Source organism: Helianthus annuus, chromosome 11 (assembly GCF_002127325.2).
Source record: "Helianthus annuus cultivar XRQ/B chromosome 11, HanXRQr2.0-SUNRISE, whole genome shotgun sequence".
NCBI classification, from domain to species: domain Eukaryota; kingdom Viridiplantae; phylum Streptophyta; class Magnoliopsida; order Asterales; family Asteraceae; genus Helianthus; species Helianthus annuus.
The window spans coordinates 46,212,414-46,231,598 of NC_035443.2; the positions used below are offsets into that span (position 1 = coordinate 46,212,414).

The following is a 19,185-nucleotide window of genomic DNA, read 5'->3' on the forward strand; positions in this document are numbered from 1 at the left end:
AAACCAACTTCGTTTCAATTGATTTTCTCACAAAACTATGAACCAGAAGTAGAAGACTCTACTGTTCTAACCCAAATACATACCAATTTCTACTGTATACTATGTAAAGTGACAAAATACACAACTACTTGTTTGTGAAAACGACAACAAACCATCCCAATGTGGTAAAAACTAAACAGATTTCGTAATCCCCAATTAGCAAGAAGAACAATAACGTATATACACTTGCTATTCAACATATCTGGATGGTATAGGCTAAAGTTTTAATACCTGCACACCTAATCGGTTACATTTACTCACCAATCTAAGCAAACTAAGCCCTAGCTTATAAATTAAAGGTATTTCGGATCACTAGGGAGGATAACTCATAATCACTCGACACAAATATGTAATCGGCTTAAACATATAACCAAATAACACTTGTACATTAAAAAATCGCTAGAGAAACAGTTCGAGCCGACTGATTACGCAGATCGAACTGAACCCTAGGTTTTGAGTTGTGAAGATTAGTGTGTATAAAGACGGAACATTCAAAATCTTTGAACGATTACTACAATATATGTAATCATACCTTGCTTTGATGATGCTTCTTGAGTTTTCCCAGTTGAATAAATCGCCAATAAAGGAGAGAGGTTGAAGACGGTTGTTCGTTCTTTAATGAAAGAGTTTATGAGTTGAAAGGTGGTTTTGATAGGATGAAGCTATACACGATCTATAACTGTGTAGGCTATTATTACGGGATTCAAATTTCTACATTTAATCATTACAAAGTTTCGCGGGAATCAATGTGATTTCAGAGAAGGCATTTTACATTTATGCCCTATACGGTTATGAAGTGGTATATTATATGTTTTTTATTAATTAAAAAACCATTTAAATACTATAATCAAGATCTCATCATCCAACGGTCAGGATCTGTTCATTTTTGTTCATAATTTAAACATGGTTCACTCTTGATCCCTACCCTATATATATATATATATATATAGGACAAAGATCCGTTAGGAACCACCCTTTATTGGGAGAACCGCGAGAACCAGTGTGAACACAAACAGTAATACCTAAAAAAATATAAAAAACACCCAAAAAAATTTTTTTTTTATTTTTTACTATTTTTTATATAAAAATCGCTACTTAAAAAAATTTTTTTTTTTGGCTACTAAAAGTAGCGATTTGAACATAAAAAATAGTAAAAAAATAAAAAAAAAATTTAGATTTTTTTTTGATTTTTTAGGTTTTTTGGGGGTTTAGTTTTTAGCATTTAGCTTGGGGGAGGGGGGTTTAGGTTTTTGGGGGGTGGGGGAGGGGGTTAGGTTTTTTGAGGGTTTTAGTTTTTAGCATTTACCTTTGGGGGGGGGGGGGTTAGGTTTTTTTTTTTTGGGGGGGGGGGTTAGGTTTTTTTTTTGTGGGGGGGGGGGGGTGGGGGATGGGGGGGTTTAGGTTTTTGGGGGGTGAGGGGTGGGGGTTAGGTTTTTTTTAGGTTTTTTTAGCTATTTTAGGTTGTGTTCACATTGGTTCTCGCGGTTCTTGAAATAAGGTGGTTCTCGCATGAACCTTACCCTATATATATATATATATATATATATATAGGGGGCCGCTAAAATAAGAACCACCTCCAGTTGTAAGAACCGCGAGAACCACTCTCAACCAATCAGAATATGACAACTCAAAGGGTATTATGGTCATTTACTCCAAATGTCACCCTCTCTCCTCATTTATTAAATGTCAGTTCCTCTCTCCTCTTTATAAAATGTCAGTCTTTTTATCTCATACTTCATCCCCTCCGATTCTCTCTCTTAAAAGAAACCCCCCTGCAAGATCCCCTCCGATTCTCTCTCATAAAGAAACACCCCCTTCATCCCAGTTCCTATCCGCCGTCGCCGGTGGCGGAGAACGGCGTCAGTGGTTCGAGTTCCATTGTTTTTCAAGATCCGAGTCGGTGTTCCATCGAACCACCGCCTTTACCTCCGCCGCATCCCCGATCCTCAACCAGAACACCACCATAACCCGGATCCAGGTTTGAGTTGTTTATAACATTTTGGGGGTTGGTGGCGGCGTCTCTCCGGCGGCATCTTCTGCCTCTTTTTCCTCTCTGCCGCCCCCTTTGAGACTAGTGTTTGGTGGTGTTGGATTTGTGGTTGGTGGCGGTGGATGAAGGCGGTGGCGGTGGATGAAGGCAGCGCCGCCGTGAGCGGCGGAGGTCCCCCGGATCCAGGTTTGAGTTTGGGGTTTCTTGATTTTTGATAGGGTTTCTTTATTTTGTTTGATGGGGGTTTCATTCTTGTTTGAGGGGGTTTCTAGTTTTTTGTCTGATGAACTCTATGGGTTTGTTCTTGTTGTTTTTTGATCAATGATTTTTTGATTTTCTGGTGATTTTTGTTTTGATCAGTGAACTATGTTTCATCAGTGGATATGTGGGCTTTGATATGTTGGTATTGATCTGTTTGGTTTAGATATGTTTTGGTATTGATCTGTTGGTTTTAGATCTGTTTGGTATTGATCTGTTTGTGATTTGGTGTTCTTTGAATCTGTGAGTTTTGATACGATCGATTTTTGGGTGGCGATGATGCAAAAAAAAAAAAAAAAAAAACGTAGTTTTTGATGACGATGGCGCGGCAAGGACGGCGGAGGGTAGGGTTTTTGATCCTGCAACCCCACTTTTTGCAGCCTCTTTGATTATCGGATAATCTGAGCCAAACCCCGTTTATTTTTTCCGAGATACCCTTTGTTTTTTATGTTTGTTGGGTTTCTATATTTTTTTTTGAGGCGTCGATGATGATAACAATATATCTGAGACACCCCCCGAGTTTGCGATTTCTGGGTGAGTTCGTTTTTGCGTAAAAAAAATCTGTAAAAAAAATAACCCGTAAACTTTTTTACGTAAAACGTAAAAACGTGAAGCGTAAAAAGTTTTACGTAAAACGTTTTACGTAAATCGTAAAAAGTCTTACGTAAAACGCAAAACGTAAAACGCAAAACGTAAAACGTTTTACGTTTTACGTAAAACGTAAAGCGTTAACGTTTTACGTTTTACATAAAACGTAAAAGTAAAATTTTTTTCGTAAGACGTAAAAAGTTTTACGTAAACTGTAAACCGTAAAAAGTTTTACGTAAAACGTAAAACGTAAAAAGTTTTCGTAAAACGTAATTTTTTTTCATAAAACGTAAAACATAAAGTTTTTTTTTAGTAAAACGTAGAAAGGCTTACGTAAAACGTAAAAAAGTTTTACGTAAACGTAAAACGTAAAAAGTTTTACGTTTTACGTAAAACGTAAAAAGTTTTACGTAAAACGTAATTTTTTTTCGTAAAACGTAAAAAGTTTTTCGTAAAACGTAAAAAGTTTTAGATAAAACGTAAAACATAAAGTTTTTTTAGTAAAACGTAAAAAGTTTTAAGTAAATATCATTTAAAAACCGGCGCGTAAAACGTAAAAACGTAAAAAATGTTAACGTAGAAAACCGGCGTGTAAAACGTAAAAAAACGTTAACGTAAAAAACCGGCGCGTAAAACATAAAAAAACGTTAACGTAAAAAACCGGCACGTAAAACGTAAATAACGTTAACGTAAAAAAACGGCGCGTTGAAAAAAACGACGCGTTGAAAAAACGAAGCCAAAAACCGGCGCGCAAAAATATTCGGGACGCCAAAAACCGGCGCGTTGGGAAAACCTGCGCGTAAAAAACGTCACGGTAATACGGGACGCCAAAAACCGGCGCGCAAAAAAATTCGGTTTGTTAAAAAAATGTTAATTTAAAAAGAGATTGTAATAAAAATATTCTTTTAATAAAAAATTATCACAAAATCTGAATTAAAAAAATGATTTTAATAAATTTTTGTTAGATAAATCTGAATTTTGAAATTTTTGTTTAACATAAAATTCTGATTTTTTAATATAAAATAATTAATGAATAAAACAAAAAGACAATTAAATATAATATATATATAAAGACAAAATAGTGTAATTTTACTATACTACCCTTTTTGATTAAAATATAAAAGACATAATAAGACAAATTTTATTTAATATTAGTTTTTGTTACTTTTAATCTCATCCATCCATCAAGTTGATCTAAAGGCTAGAAAGTGGTTCCTATGGTTCTTACAACTGGAAGTGGTTCTCATTTTAGCGGTCCCCTATATATATATATATATATATATATATATATATATATATATATATATATATATATATATATATATATAGGGGAAAGATAAATCGAAAACCCATGTGAGTTGAGAAAACCCAAATAAACCATATGTAACATTTTTATTTTTTTCTAAAAAAAATAGGAAAGGTAATATAAATGTACACGGACCTATTTATGAAAAAAAATGAAAAAACGGCTTACTATTTTTTTTTTTAAAAATGTTGAAAATTTATATGTTACATTTTTTTTGGACATACATATTATGTAACCTGAAATTTTGTAACATTTTTTTAAAAAAAACTACTTGGTGTTTTTTTTGTGTTTCTTTTTTTAAAATGTTCAAATATATGTATATTACATTTCCTATTTTTTTTAGAAATGTATCTTGAGTTTACATGGTTTTTTTACAAAGGTTTTCTGAGTTTTCTCAACTCAAGTGGGTTTTCGATTTATCCTTCCCCTATATATATACATATATATATATATAGATATATATATATATATATATATATATATGAGTTAAATGTCATTTTAGTCTCTGTGGTTTGGGTCATTTTGCAAGTTTAGTCCAAAGGTTTCATATATTCGCCAGTGGGTCAAAAAAAGTTTCACCGTTGTCATTTTAATCCACTGGTTTAACTTCATCCATTACTTCATATTTTAGTCTCATAAAGAACCAATTCCAACCCCTCCATGCTCATTTGGCGCCACTATGCTTTGCCATGCTACCCAACTAATCTTTGGTTGATCCGCAGAGCCCCTTAAATGACTTCGCTAATTATTAATAGAAACCTATACCATACATTAAGAATTTCATATATTTTTAAATTTGAGCAATTGTCGATGTTATTGGATATTGTCTCACTTCACTGTCGATCATCCCTGCCATCATTGAGTTTTGTCCCCAGACAACAAGTCTTACCACCACCATTTCCGGCCTAAAACCTCAACCTACCAGAGCTACTCTAGCACCACAACTGCCAAGCTAATTACCTGCCTATACACAATCTCTCTCATTTCTCTTCTCTCGATTGCTCATGTCCCTCACCTTCTTTCCTTCTTTTACCTATCACACATGGTCTCTCTTTATTCTCGGTTCTTCTCCCTCTCTTGGATTAATTAATTTTTAATCAAAAAAGGAGAGTTGAGGTGCTTAATAGATCATCAACACGTTACTAGATTCTAATTAGTTCTCCTTTTAACCTTCCCATCAAAATATCTTTATGAGTTGTTCTCTTAAACTTTTCATTAGATAGATTAAATAATTTATTTTATTAAAAAAATCACCCTTTTACACGTGTTACAACTACCATCTAAAAATAGATTGTCAAGGTTTTTGTCTTGGATTTGCTAAGCCTCTTGGTTCATTTAGTTTGAATCACTTATTAGTGGTCCTTCAAGGAATCGTTTTCTTGACTAGTGGTCCTTAAAGGTTTGTAGAATTGGTATTTCGTATCATTCTGCTTCTAGAGAGTCGGTTCTCATCTTTGTTCTCAGTCACTACCTAATGTCGCATGTTATAGTCGTGTTATGCACATAAATTCTTTTTTATAAACTTGTTTTTAATATATGCTAAAATTGTATATATTCTTTTGTTTTTAATATAAAGTTGTTTTCGTAAAGTAAGATTAAATATTAGTTCATTTTTATTTGTTACATCACAAATATATATATAAAAGACACCCAATCAATGTTAGCAACCTACACCTTGAGTCTCAGTCTTGAGGTTGATGTGTTGCTAAGACCCTAAGACTAGTCTTCTTGCTATTAAATAGTGTCTTTACCGACTTTTAAATGCCTATCAAAGAACTCACAAAAACCAAAAATCAAAAATCTTTTTTTTTTGAACGGCAAGGAACGACGTGCCAACCACAGTGACATCGGACGTTGTGGTCAAGATCAACTACTCGACCGCCGCCAGCCCCTTGGCTCTCTCCAGATGCGCGGAAACCCGACATCCACCCGCCCGAAGTCACGATAGTGGAATAATCGGTAAAACCTCGCCTCTGATCCAAGTCGAACCGGCGCCACCCGTATTCGCTCTTCACCTGGATGCCACATAAAATAATGAGGAGAGTGGGAATCGAACCTGGGTCACAAGGAACACCAATTCTTTCCCCAACCACTCCATCACTACCTCATTGACAAAAAAAAAAAAAAAAAAAAAAAAAAAAAAACCTAATTCTGGTCGGTCAAGTGTTTTTTTTTATAAGTTTTACTTGTCAAATTATCGACAACAAAGTAGTTGAAGCAATCGATATCTAACACAATTTCCTGGTTATAACGTTCTGATTTCATGATTGATATGGTTATTCTTCGTGATATAGTCAAATTATCAAAATAAAGTAGTTGAAGTAAACGATATCCAACACAATTTCCTGGTTATAACGTTCTAATTCCACGATTGATATAGTTCTCCTTGGTAATAGAGTTATATTTATATAACATTAAAATGAAAGGTCGGTGGGTATGTTGAGTGACTATTCTACCCTTTGACATATTGTTTGTATTTCACATGGGGTCACCTCTGTTTGTCGTACATTCCAAAACAATATAATATAGATATATTGCTGCTGATAATAAGTGCAGTGATTTATGAGAAATAATATTATTTTTATATGAGTAAGAGTAATAAAGATCTGAAGTAACAGGTGGATGCAATCAATTTGTTTGCTTCGCTTTCTCGGTGCATTGAAGGCGGAGAAAACAAAACATGGCTCTTCTCTTTCTTTATCTCCTGTCTCTGTGTCTCTCTCTGTGTTTCTCTGGGATGAACGAGGAAGACGAAGACGACAGCGGCGAAGACATCGCTCCCGCCATCGCACCTCGCGTCCGAATCCATCATTGGGAAACCCTAGGGTTCCGACGGTTGTTGTGACCAAGAACCCGGCACCGGCAAAAATAGAAACAGAACCCCTAGGGTTTCGACGAAGACGAACTCCGGCAGTCGGACTCTGGCCGTCACGGTTATTTGGATTCGGTCTGAGATAACCCCCAGCAGATTAGCGTCGTCTAGGGCCAGTAAACGGCGGCGATTCAGTTGTTAATTTGACCGGTTCCGACGAGTAGGTGAGTGTTTGATATCTTTGGAAAAGAGTTGTTTTTTGGTAGTAGAGTTAAGAGTGTGTGGTGAGAGAGAGAGAGAGAGAAGCATGGATTATTGGCAATGGACACTGCCATTTGCGGTCGATTCGCTCCTTCCCCTCCTCTTCATTCCAATTCAGGTATATGTCTCTTTGTAAATTGAATCGTCTGTTACTTTCAGATTAATGGTTAATTAACTGTCATGTTTTCTCCCTTCGAATAGCTATTGGGTTTTTGGTTGTTGTGTGTAAGGTGATTAGAATCATTAGTGAATTAATTCGATACCATAGGATTTTGGGTGCAGGCTAATTGGTCAAAACAAGCATACGGTATTGCCCGATTTAACCATATATAGTGCTATAATCCAGATTAGATAAAAAACGGTACCATAATTGATTGTTTTGTTATGCCCGATGGCTTCTTGGTTTAGTCGCACCAGGTGTTTCTCCCCCATCAAAGTGGTGCCGAATCAAGTCCCACAAAGTGGACAATAGGAGGATTTTAGGTGTAGATTTTAGGGGTGTGTGCGCACACCGTCGTTCATAAAAAAAAATTGATTGTTTTGTTGTATGCTTGGTTTTAAAAAGCAAGAAGCGCACAAAAATGATAGGGTGTAAAACCGAAGCACCAAGCGCAAAAGCGTACCGCTTTTTGTACCTGAGGCATAAATAATTATATAATTTTTTATATATTTATCTTCTCTTTTTCTTCGGATGACCTAATATTTTTTGCAAATTTTTATATGCGAATTAGATGCCGTTTTATAACCAACATTCCATGTTCTGTTGATAGATTTTTTTTCTGTTTTGAAAAAAAAAATTAGTTATCTAAATTTTGTATGTTAGCTTTTTATGCGTTGATTCTGCAGGAAACTACTGATAAGAATATGATTTTTTGTGTGTTTTTACTATATAGCTGAAATAGTTACAAAAAGTCTGATTTTGTTTTGGTATGTGTATGCATTCTTCATACATTTTTGGGGTTTGATGGTTTTGTTTTGGGCTTGCAGTTCTTTCATACGTTTTGATTCGATGGTATTTAATTCGAGTTAGTTTCTTTTTAAACCAGCCGCAATGAGGAAGGGATTGGTACGTTTTCTTTATCTTTTACTTGGTTCAACTTTCGATATAAATTTTGCTCAAGAACCATATTTCTACGTTTCGAGTTAGTATAGTTTTTAACATACCATTTTTTGGGCTAAAATAGAATATGTTTTCATTCGACGGTATAAATTCCAGTTACTCTATTTCGACGTAAATTTAGTTCGGAAAGAGTCAAGTACGCCGCCGCAACGCGCGGCGGGTACAAATACTAGTTTGACCTAAAATAAAATGTATTGAATATTCAAATATAAATATTGTTATGAGACAAAATACTATTCCTCAACTTTATCATCTTTTCTCTAGGCTTGTAGAAATTAAGAAATTAACGACTCGTGACTCATTTAGATTTTCAAATTTGTCCTTTACTTAAATTTTGTTTGTATATTCCTTTTCATGCCCTTAAAAATCGTGCATTTCAATAGCTCCACTATTCGTAACTAAGACAATAAGTTTTCAAATAATAACTCTAGGCTTAAGTTTTTACGATTATGTTGCGGGTCTTCTAAGTGTGACATGTAAAACAACAAATATATAGGATGATGTTTGTCGAATACAATTTTGATACATTTGTTAGTTAGTTGTATGAGAAGTTTTATGAGATGCAGAAATAGCAAGACGATTACGTGCAGAGGGTTAGTTAGTTATAAAGGGGTTGCGGCGCAGCTTGTTGCCAATTTACCTATCATTCTTATGTAATTTTTTATCGTTAATCTAAACATTTAATTATACGCCAAATTACGTGATTTGTGTGGATCCATATAGTATAAACACATTGGTTTTAATATTAGACACATTTTTATCTTTATAGTCATGATACGTGCGAAATAATTTCATGAATTTTATGTACAATATTTCCTAAATGCCATATATGTACAAACTTGACCAACTTTATATTATTTTATGTACAATATCGCCATGACTTTGTTCGAGACGCGTTAATGGATATCCTCAGACGAGCAGGGATCTCGGCAAAGAAAGAGGCACCGGTTAATTTTCTTACAGACCCGACGGAAGGGAGGTCCACCCTACGCCCGGCTGACGTGCTAGTTTTTGGTTGGGAGGGCGGGAAACATGTTTGTGTCGATCTCACAGGTGTATCCCCCCTAGCCGGGTTTCGGGAAAATAGGTTTGTGGCGGGTCAAGCGGTATTGAAAGCAGAGTCTAAGAAAGTGGAAAAGCACGCGAAAGCTTGTGAGGATAATCAACATGCCTTTGTCCCCCTAGCGTTTGACACGTTCGGCTCCTTGGCGCCGGAGGCGGTTCGGTTCTTGGCTAGAGTTCAGCGTGTGGTCCACAGCAACTTTTCGACCCCTCAGGGGCGAGGCTTTGTTTTTAGTAGATTCGGGTTTTCCATTCAGAAGAGGATGGCGGCGCAGTTTGTTGCCCGTCTACCTGCTATTCTTATGTAATTTGCCGTGTTGATTGGAATGAAAAATTTTTATCTGGGAAAAAAAAAAAATTTAGTGTTTTTTATCAACCATACGTACTTTTTTCCCATACTTTTGTGTATTTACTTTATTTACTCGTATCTAATGTATTCACAAGGTTACATTGGTGAGTAGAAAAACCTAATAATCGAATCACAACTAAAATAACCAAACCAATTAAGAAACCACTATAAGCATGTTGATAACTGATTTTTATGTTTCGATTAGGTAAACATGTATAAATAAACGAATTCACCGAATTATTTTCATAAATAATTTTGTGTTATATTTTTATACACCATATATTCTTTACAAACTAACAGAATTATTAGTATCTATTAGACCCAAAATACGATCGGATATATGTTTCAGATAACGGAATTAACTAGATTATCATTGTATTAACCAAACTAACAGAAAATGATAGATCATAAAAGAAATATAAAAATAAAAGGAAAAGAATGAACCAACATATATTTTTATTTATTTATAAACCCGTTCCGTACGGGAAAAGGAGATTAATGTGTTATCACGTAAACCGTCAATCACGCTCCCAATGTTTTCTTGTTTGTTTCCGTTTGGTCACATGCTGCAGTATCGAATCCGTCAAAAGTGGCCCTGACAATTTGCGTTTTTCTTTGACATTCTTACCCGTATACATCCGTACTAACTCACTCACTCACTCAGTCCATTCAAAGCCCAAGGTAAACGATGTCGTTTTTACAAGCCTTTTTTTGACTCACTTACAACCTTCCTTGCAAAACCACTTGTTTCATCCGGTCTTCTTCTTTGCCATGAAGAAACACTGTATTCCCACTTCAAATCGGTTTCAACGGTCAGATTTGACCGGTTTAAGGACCGAGTTCATTCGATTTTCGTGGGGTTTTAGGTTAAATAATCATAATATGATTGATATTGATTATATTGATTAGAGGATTGTGGATCAAGATACTTGGTTGATTTCAATCCAAGTACATTGCCCTAACTTATGGGTAATCACCAAAATATATACAAGTGGACCAAAGTTTTTATCAAAACTGGCTTGGATTTTTTGCGCTTACAAAAACTAGACAAATCCAAAAATAGCCCGTCAGAAAATGTCACATAAGCAAAACCAGCTAATTATAGCCGGCACAAAAAATCTTTAAAAGAAGTAAAATAAGTCACGAAACAAACCAACAATTGCATAAAATGCGCCGCTCTGACTAAATTTTAGCCGGTTCGTTAATTGTTTTGGTTGAACGCTTATAGATCCGTAGTATATTTCAAGTTTTTTTACCGGCTAAATTTTAGCTGATTTAATAGGTTCCACTTATGTGACCTTTTCATATTGTTTCTTTTTGTATGTGTCTACTTTTTAAATGCAAAAGCACGTTCACGTCTTCTACTTTCATAAAAACTTGGATCCACTTGGATATTTTGATGATTTTCCCCTAATTTATGGTGGTTTTAGAGTTTCAGCTTCGACCCCATTTTAATGACTGAAGATAAGGAGAGTGATTGAATAGGCCTTCCAAGTTATTTGCTTTAAACGCTTCTGGTCCATGCACTAAACTCAATTAATTTTGTCTAGTATATTAACTTTTTTTAAATTTAGCATCTACCCATTTATAAAATTAAAGTTACATATGCTGCTTGTTTATTTCATATAAATTAAATAAAAGTTAGTTATCTGTTAAATGGCAAAATATGAAGATGTCTTAATGTGTTAGATAGATGGCATTATTCATATTTAAACTCATACACATGTCACTATGATGTTTGGAATAAATACGAATTTTTGAATTTTAAAATAGCGTATATAAGATTAACCTTTAACTTAATTTACTTATTAACATTTTAAGCATGTGATTTCATAAATGAAATCCATATTGATTGCAAAATTCACATCCAAACGAATATCACGCCTTCGTGGTGGATTTGCGGTGAAGACATTTGCGACATATTTCTAAGAGTTAATTACAACGTTAGTCCCTGTGGTTTATAGAAAATAACAACCTCAGGTACTAATAGTTCAATGGAGTAAAATACACGGATAGTCCCTGTGGTTTGGTAAAATTTCACCTTTAGTCCTCAACTTTTCAAAATTACACTCTTAGTCCCTGTGGTTTGACAAGTTGTTACTCGGATAGTCCCCAAAGCGGATAGAAGTTAGTTTTTCTAGTTAAGTGGGTGTGAAATGACAAGGACTATCCGAGTAACAACTTGTCAAACCATAGGGACTATCCGAGTAACCTTCATCCGCTTTAGGGACTATCCAAATAACAACTTGTCAAACCACAGGGACTAAGAGTGTAATTCTGAAAAGTTAGGGACTAAAGGTGAGATTTAACCAAACCACAGGGACTATTCGTGTATTTTACTCTAGTTCAATGTAACGATCTAAGGTTTTAACTTTTGATTTTGTAACATCATAAGGCCTTAAGGCTAACGGCCGTTAAAAACTAACTGAGAACTTAATACCCAACTTTGAACTTTGAAGAAACCACAGAGACTAACCATAAAATTAACTCTTGTACTATATAAAACACCATTTTTCTTTTTTCTCTTATTATTTAATTAAACCTTTTTAAGCATATATGTAAACCATTTTTTAAGTAATTATACGTAATTGACGTATTAAAGCTAATTTGAAGCCACTTCAGTAATTATCTTACAGGTAAATTAACGGGAATATTTCACAAAATATTAACCAAGTTTTAGGAGTGCTTCAATTAGGTCACTCGTAAAAAAATGTTCTAATTAACTCATTAAAGTTTATTTTATTTGCTAATCCTATTTTTTTTTTAAAAGGTGTGAATTATTCGCGAATGTCAGGAAGTCTAGCATACGTTGTCTTAACCGGATCCATGCTAGAGAGCCCCCTCGCACAATAGATCCCCAATTTAAATCACTCAATGAGAAACCCCTATCACCCAGACTCGAACTTGAGACCTGGAAGGGAAAACTCATCCGGGCCCACCATATGTGAAACTTAAATACCCGTGGCCACCACTAGAGCACTAGTGATGGTTTGCTAATCCTATATAATTAACTTGAATGGGAGGTAAACTATCTTTGGTGACATTTATTTTTTATTCTTATTAAATATGTTAACATAGTTTATTTTATAAAAGAGAAAAATAAAGTTAATCAAATAAAAAATAGATACACATTGTGATCCTTCAGTACTGTCGCACCACCACCCAACCTTGAACCACCACCGTGCCATCGAACCATCACACCACCCAATCGTCACCCAACGTAGCATCCAACCGTCGCACCACCGAATTGTTGCACCACCTAGCACCGTCACATCATCGTGTTGTACCACCACCGTACCGTGGAACCACCACCGACACCGTCGGTTGCATTAGGCATTCTTAAGTACTAGTTAGAATATATTTCAATAATATACTTGCAAAAATAACTTAAATATTCCATGGTCGTAGTTTCATCGATCCATACGTACTCATTAGTTGCATCAGCGCCCGTGTCGTATGCTAGCTGACGTATGGCGGAAATGCATTTCTAAATCGAAGATAGGCTCGCTATGCCAGCTCCGTATAGATCTATACGTTGTGCGAAGTACTCATACTTTTCAGATTGGCCGTTTACAATTCTAATAAAAAGTGAACGCCTTATCCGGAAATGACGTCTAATTCTGAATTCATCAAACACAGGTTGCGGTGCAAAGCAGTCATTCCATAAACGCAAGTTGCCTTCCGCTCAACCCCTGTTTATTTCTTTGCACTTCTCCTTGTTCCTTAGTCTAGAACTTAAGCTTGTTTCACCACCTGCTGAAGGATATAATTGAAAGTACATCTATTCGACATCGTCATTATTTAACTGCTCGACCATTTCCATGACCACGTGCATGAATTGAGCATTAAGCATATTCACATCATGACTAATAAAATGGACGTGAGGTGGTTGTGAAGGTTGAGCGGCTTCTGATTCATTGGTGGTATCCGCTACAGATGAGTATTATGCGGTCTCTTCGTCGCTTGAGCTCATTGTGATTAGAATGGAACGTGGAATTGGTAATTTGGAAGTGGGGGTTGAGAGTATTTATTTGTGTGAGATGTGTAATATTGAAAGTAGGCATAGAATCGTTGATTGATATTTCACCATCCAAAATAATATATAGAGATACAATATGTCTATCTAAATATGACAACAATATTTGCTATAAATGTGTACATCTATCACATAATTTTCAGCAATCTAATACACCCCCGCAGTGGAAACGGGAGGCTCGCGGATGTTGAGACTGGAATGAAAGACGTTAAATAGGATTCTCGGGAGGCTCTGATACCATGAAAGTAAGCACAGAACCTTTTGTTGATATTTCACCATCCAAAATAATATATAGAGATACAATATGCCTGTCTAAATATGACAACAATATTGCTATAAATGTGTACATCTATCACATAATTATCGGCAGTTTAATAAACATAAATGTGTGTGTATATATAGTGACTGAGTTGGATTGAATGTTATTAATTTAATATTTTAAAATATAGCCGTTACCCTTATTTTTTTAATTTGTCAACCACTTGTCCGCTTGAGCGGACCGCCTTCGCCAAACCCGCCTCATCATCAACCTCCAACGCATGTTGTCTGGTCTTCTCTTTTGTCCGCCCACCAAATCGCACAAACGGACAAGCCGCAGTGAATGCTCTTAGCAGCAAAAGTGTGTGTGTATATATATATATAAACATCATGAGGTGTTTAAGTTATGGAAGCATGGCCATGATATTAAATTTACAAAAATACAAAAAGTAAAAGTGAAAATAACATCTAAAACCAAAGAGGAAAATTTAAAATAACAACCATTCAACCAACACCAAACACGTATCTACAACAATTAACTTCCATAATTATTATGTACTGCTTCTGGAAATAATTTTAACAAATATCATAAAAGTCACATCTTTGTTCCTAGAGTAATAAATTTTTATAGGCATGATTTTATTCACATTAGTTTTATTTTGAGTTTGTACTCTAGCAGTAATAAAAAAAAATCATAAAGAAAGTTATTCGTTCTTTATACCACCTTCGAGATGAGATTCTGGTTCATTGGTACCAAACATGACATCACCGCAAATAGTTTTGGATGAGATTTTGAAATGGTGAACACACAGGAAAAACTAGAATATGTTGGAAATTGGAGTCGGGTTCATCCTGATAAGTTTTGGTTTAAATGAACTCTCACTGATAATTGGTTGGTTGTTTTGCTTGCATTTTATTTCATTAAGGGTAAAGACGGCACCCTTATAAAATTGAAGATTAAGTCTCGTACTAAATATATACATATAGTAAAGTTAGAGAGTGTATGAATTATCTTGAAATCACGTTTTATTATCATGATAAAAGATCAAATACAAAGTATTTTATCGTATAAAAATGTACGAATAAAGTGGAAAAGAAAAAAAAAAAAAACGTAATGACATTTTCGTAATTATTTTACTCGTAAGGTAATTTTGATCTTGTAGAGTATCATAATTACTCTACAAATGATCTTCTAGGGTAATTTTGATCTTTGTAAGTTAATTACGAGTAAAAACAATAATGAAAACGCCACCATGTTTTTTTACTTTTCCATGTCTTTCGTACGTTTTGTACAATAAAATACTGTACGGGAACAGGATCTTTACTACGGGTCTGTTTGGTATGCCGTAATGGAATAGATGAGGGAATGGATTGGACGAGGTAATGGAATGGACAAAGGAATGAAATGGATCATTGCATTCCATAGTCTTGTTTGGTTACCATGAAGGAAAGGAATAAATCATTCATTACCTTGTGTTGTTTGATAGGTAAGAAAATAGGAATGAACTAAATCAGCGATGTGTGGTGGCGGTGATATGTGGCGGCTAGTGGCGGTGGCAATGATGGGTGGCAGTGGCCGGTGGTAGCGGCGGTGGGTAGCGGTTGTCGGTGGGTGACGCTTGTTAGCGGTGGTGGCGGCGATGGTCGGGGTTGGCGGTGGTCTACGGTGGCGGGTAGCGGCGATGGTGGTGGCAACGGGTGGTGGTCGTGGTGACGACGGTGGGTGGTGGTGGTCGGCGAAGGGTGGCGGTAGTGGTCAGGGTGGCGGTGGTCGGCGGTGGCGGGTGGCGTCGATGTTGGCCAATGGTGGTGGCGACGGGTGGTGGTGGCGGCGACGACGGTGGGTGGTGGTGGTCGACGGTAGCGGGTGGTGACAACGGAGGATAGTGATGGTTGTTGGTGGAGGGTGGCGGTAGTGGTCGGGGTCTGTGATGGCGGGTGGCGGCGATGGTAGTCGATGGCAGTGGCGGCGGAGGACGGTGGTGGTGGTCGGCGGAGGTTGTTGGCGGGTGGTGACGATAGAAAGTGGTGGTGGTGGTGGTGGTGGGCGGTGTTTGTGACGTAGGGTGAAAGAGAATGAAATGGAAAAAAAAATAGGGACAGTGGATGGAATGAATTTGAGGGAATTGAATGACGTATGGAATGAGTGAGTCCATTACGTTGACCAACCAAACATACTTTTTTCCATTCTCTTGCAATAGTTCATTCCGTTTCACCTCCCATTCCTACGCACCAAACACTACCTTATTATTATTTTTTTTCCTTTTTCTTTTTTTTTTCTTTTTGTTAAGGGTGTATTTTTCAAATAAAAAAATGCTAATTATTAAAAAGAGAAAAAAAAGTGACAATTGTACCTGTCAGGTACTTGTACGCATAACCTCCCAATCCCACCCACCTGTATATTTATACCCCCACACCTTCTCTCTCCCCAACATTCACACACACACACCCCTTCACCTCCTCAAGCAACACACACCCCCTTCACCACCAAACAATGAAGAGCCTCATCCGTCGCCTCTCTCGCGTCTCCGACTCATCTCCGTACTCTCTCTTACGCTCAGACCAACAACAACAACAACCATCCACAACCATCCGTCTCTCCAGATCCTTCCGTATCCCTAAATCTCGCCGCTCGAGCTCCGTACCAGAAGGTCACCTTCCTATATACGTCGGAGAAGAGATGCAACGGTTTGTAGTAAACGCAGACCTCCTCAACCACCCCATTTTCATCAACTTGCTCAACAAGTCAGCTCAAGAATACGGTTACGAACAGAAAGGCGTTCTTCGTATCCCCTGCCACGTCTTCGTCTTTGAACAAGTTCTCGAGGCTTTACGAACCGGGAATCAAGACCTTCTCTCCTATGAGTTTCTGTAATTCAGTACGGATGTGTGTGATAGGTTTTTTTTTTTTGCTATTCGCTTGCTTGATTAAGCGAATAGTGAGGTTAGGTGAGATCGTTTGGTGCTGGTTGAAAACTGAAAAGTATCGAGTCGAATCGATTTGGTTTTTTGAACTTTTTTTAGTTTTGCTTGTTGTATATACAAAATGGATTCCGTTGTGGATCCAAGTTTTTGATTTCGTACAGATTTGTTACTCTGATTTGAATTATGTTGTTTGATTTTGCTAGATTCACCTGTCGATTAGCTTTCTAAATCTGTCGATCGACAATTTCATTTACTTTATTTGTTCATGATGATTATGTCGCATATTTAAAAACATATAATCTGATATGGTGGAAAGGAAAATCTTTGTTTTGAGGGGAGAATTACATAATTACATAAATAGATAATGTTAGACCAAAAATTTTTCTGTACACAATTATTTTTCCCTTCACAATTAGTGAGCCTTATGTCGCACAAACCAGGTTTTTTTAGAAGCTAAAACAGGGTAAGAACCGGATCCGGGTTTGGTCAACAAAGTCAAGAACTGGGTAGGGTAGGAATCAATTCCGGGTACGTTCAAGTTTTTGACTGCTTTGGCCGATATTTTTTGGGTTCTGGCCGGTTCGGGTTCGGATTTTGACTGGGTAGAGGTGGAACCGGGTCCGCTGGTTCCTAGACGGGTTCGGTTCGTTTCCTTTTTCTACACCCGGATCTGGAACTTGTGTACCTCTGCGAGTCAGCTTGAGTAGGAACCGGTTCGGGATCAAGTTCAGAACCAGGTTTTTTGTGCATCTTTATTTGCGAGTGTGTACCCGAATCGGGTACACTACCGCACACCACTGCGGGTAGGTTGGGCGGGTATGTGTCATTGAAGAAAGGTTGTAAATTTTGTAATATAAGCTTTGTAAACGGGTAAAAAATAATACGTCAATATCAGAAAGATTTTTTGGTAAATAAAAACAATCTTTACATTTTGTAATTTTTAAGAGAGTGGAGACATAAATCATCATCACATATTGAGTACGTGACTTGAGAGTAGAGAAAAAGTGTGGTGGAGATTTTTGATTGGGTTGGAAGGAGACGAAGGCAAGTAGTCATGTCATCGAGAATAGTGCCCTTCCGACCAAGTTTCTCATGTTTTGGTGGCCCTATATCCGTGACTTCCGTATTGCACGGTGCGTTGAAAATTATTATTCTTATTATTTTATAGATATTTTTCGTCCATAGTGTAACGAACTTGTGTGATGGATGGGTTATTTTTTAATGGTAAAGTAAGTATATTTAAATAATATAAGCTTAATAGTACGGAAGGAATCATGTAAGTGGTGCACCTGGAAACCTCCGAAAATATTTGTAATTTGAGAATGAGCACTAGACACATGTTGTATTTAAAAAACAAAAAAAAAAAAAAAATTCCAGTGCCAATTTTATAAGTTATGGACGATCGGACCCGAACCCAATTCTATTAGAATTATTGGAACCGAACGTTGTACCTATACCTTATTTGGTTAGGACCGTTGTACCTATCACTCTAGGAAACCAAGCATATATTCCACTTTACTATTACATGCCACCTTACGGTTACATGCCGTCCATGCCGCCTCAGGCGTATGGCTTTGGGACACCATATGAAGGAAGTCAGTCAACACCATGGGGCTACCAATACTTGCAGCCTTCGCCCTGGTACAAACACTCTAGGCCGTACTCAACGTTCGTCAACACAACCACAACTGGGACACCCGGGAGTAATGTTTCCAGTGCGAGACAACGACTTAATTACGTTCAAACTGAACCCTCACCGGTCACACAAGTAGCTACCCCTCCCATGACTCAGGGTCCACCGGTAGCAGAGCCCATTGACCTGGATGAAGAGGAGTTGACCAGACCGTATAAACCGACGAACGTCACGTTCAAGTCAAAATTTTCTAGGCGGATAATAGAAGCGCCCATAAAAGATAAGCCTAAGATGCCGCCAACTGTGAGCAAATACGATGGAATAAGTGATCCACATGATCATATCGACCTCTTCCGGAGCGTGGGAGAAGTGGCCTTATGGCCAATGCCCCTTTGGTGCAAAATGTTGGTCCAAACCCTCGTGGGTGTCGCTCGCGTTTGGTGGGATAGTTTACCAATCAGGAGAATTGATAGTTTCGACGAACTAATAGCAAAGTTCTCACAGCAGTTCAGCCAGCAGCGAAGACACACCAAAGACAGAAACGAGGT

At 37.0% G+C, this 19,185-nt stretch overlaps 2 protein-coding genes and 1 long non-coding RNA gene across 3 annotated transcripts; 2 read left to right on the forward strand and 1 right to left on the reverse strand.

Annotated features, from left to right (window-relative positions):
• The first annotated feature begins 6,731 nt into the window (after positions 1-6,731).
• Positions 6,732-8,392, forward strand: LOC110890172. The gene is made up of 2 exons (XR_002564292.2): positions 6,732-7,372; positions 8,242-8,392. It is a non-coding gene; the product is annotated as an uncharacterized LOC110890172 (long non-coding RNA).
• Positions 8,393-15,740: 7,348 nt separating this feature from the next.
• On the reverse strand, positions 15,741-16,235 carry LOC110888198 (pollen-specific leucine-rich repeat extensin-like protein 3). The gene has a single exon (XM_022135738.1). It carries the CDS (start codon positions 16,233-16,235, stop codon positions 15,741-15,743), a length of 495 nt encoding a protein of 164 aa, XP_021991430.1.
• A 260-nt stretch (positions 16,236-16,495) lies between these two features.
• On the forward strand, positions 16,496-17,206 carry LOC110890171 (auxin-responsive protein SAUR71). The gene has a single exon (XM_022137739.1). The coding sequence runs from the start codon at positions 16,574-16,576 to the stop codon at positions 16,952-16,954; it is 381 nt and encodes a 126-aa protein (XP_021993431.1). The 5' UTR covers positions 16,496-16,573; the 3' UTR covers positions 16,955-17,206.
• The last annotated feature ends 1,979 nt before the right edge of the window (positions 17,207-19,185 follow it).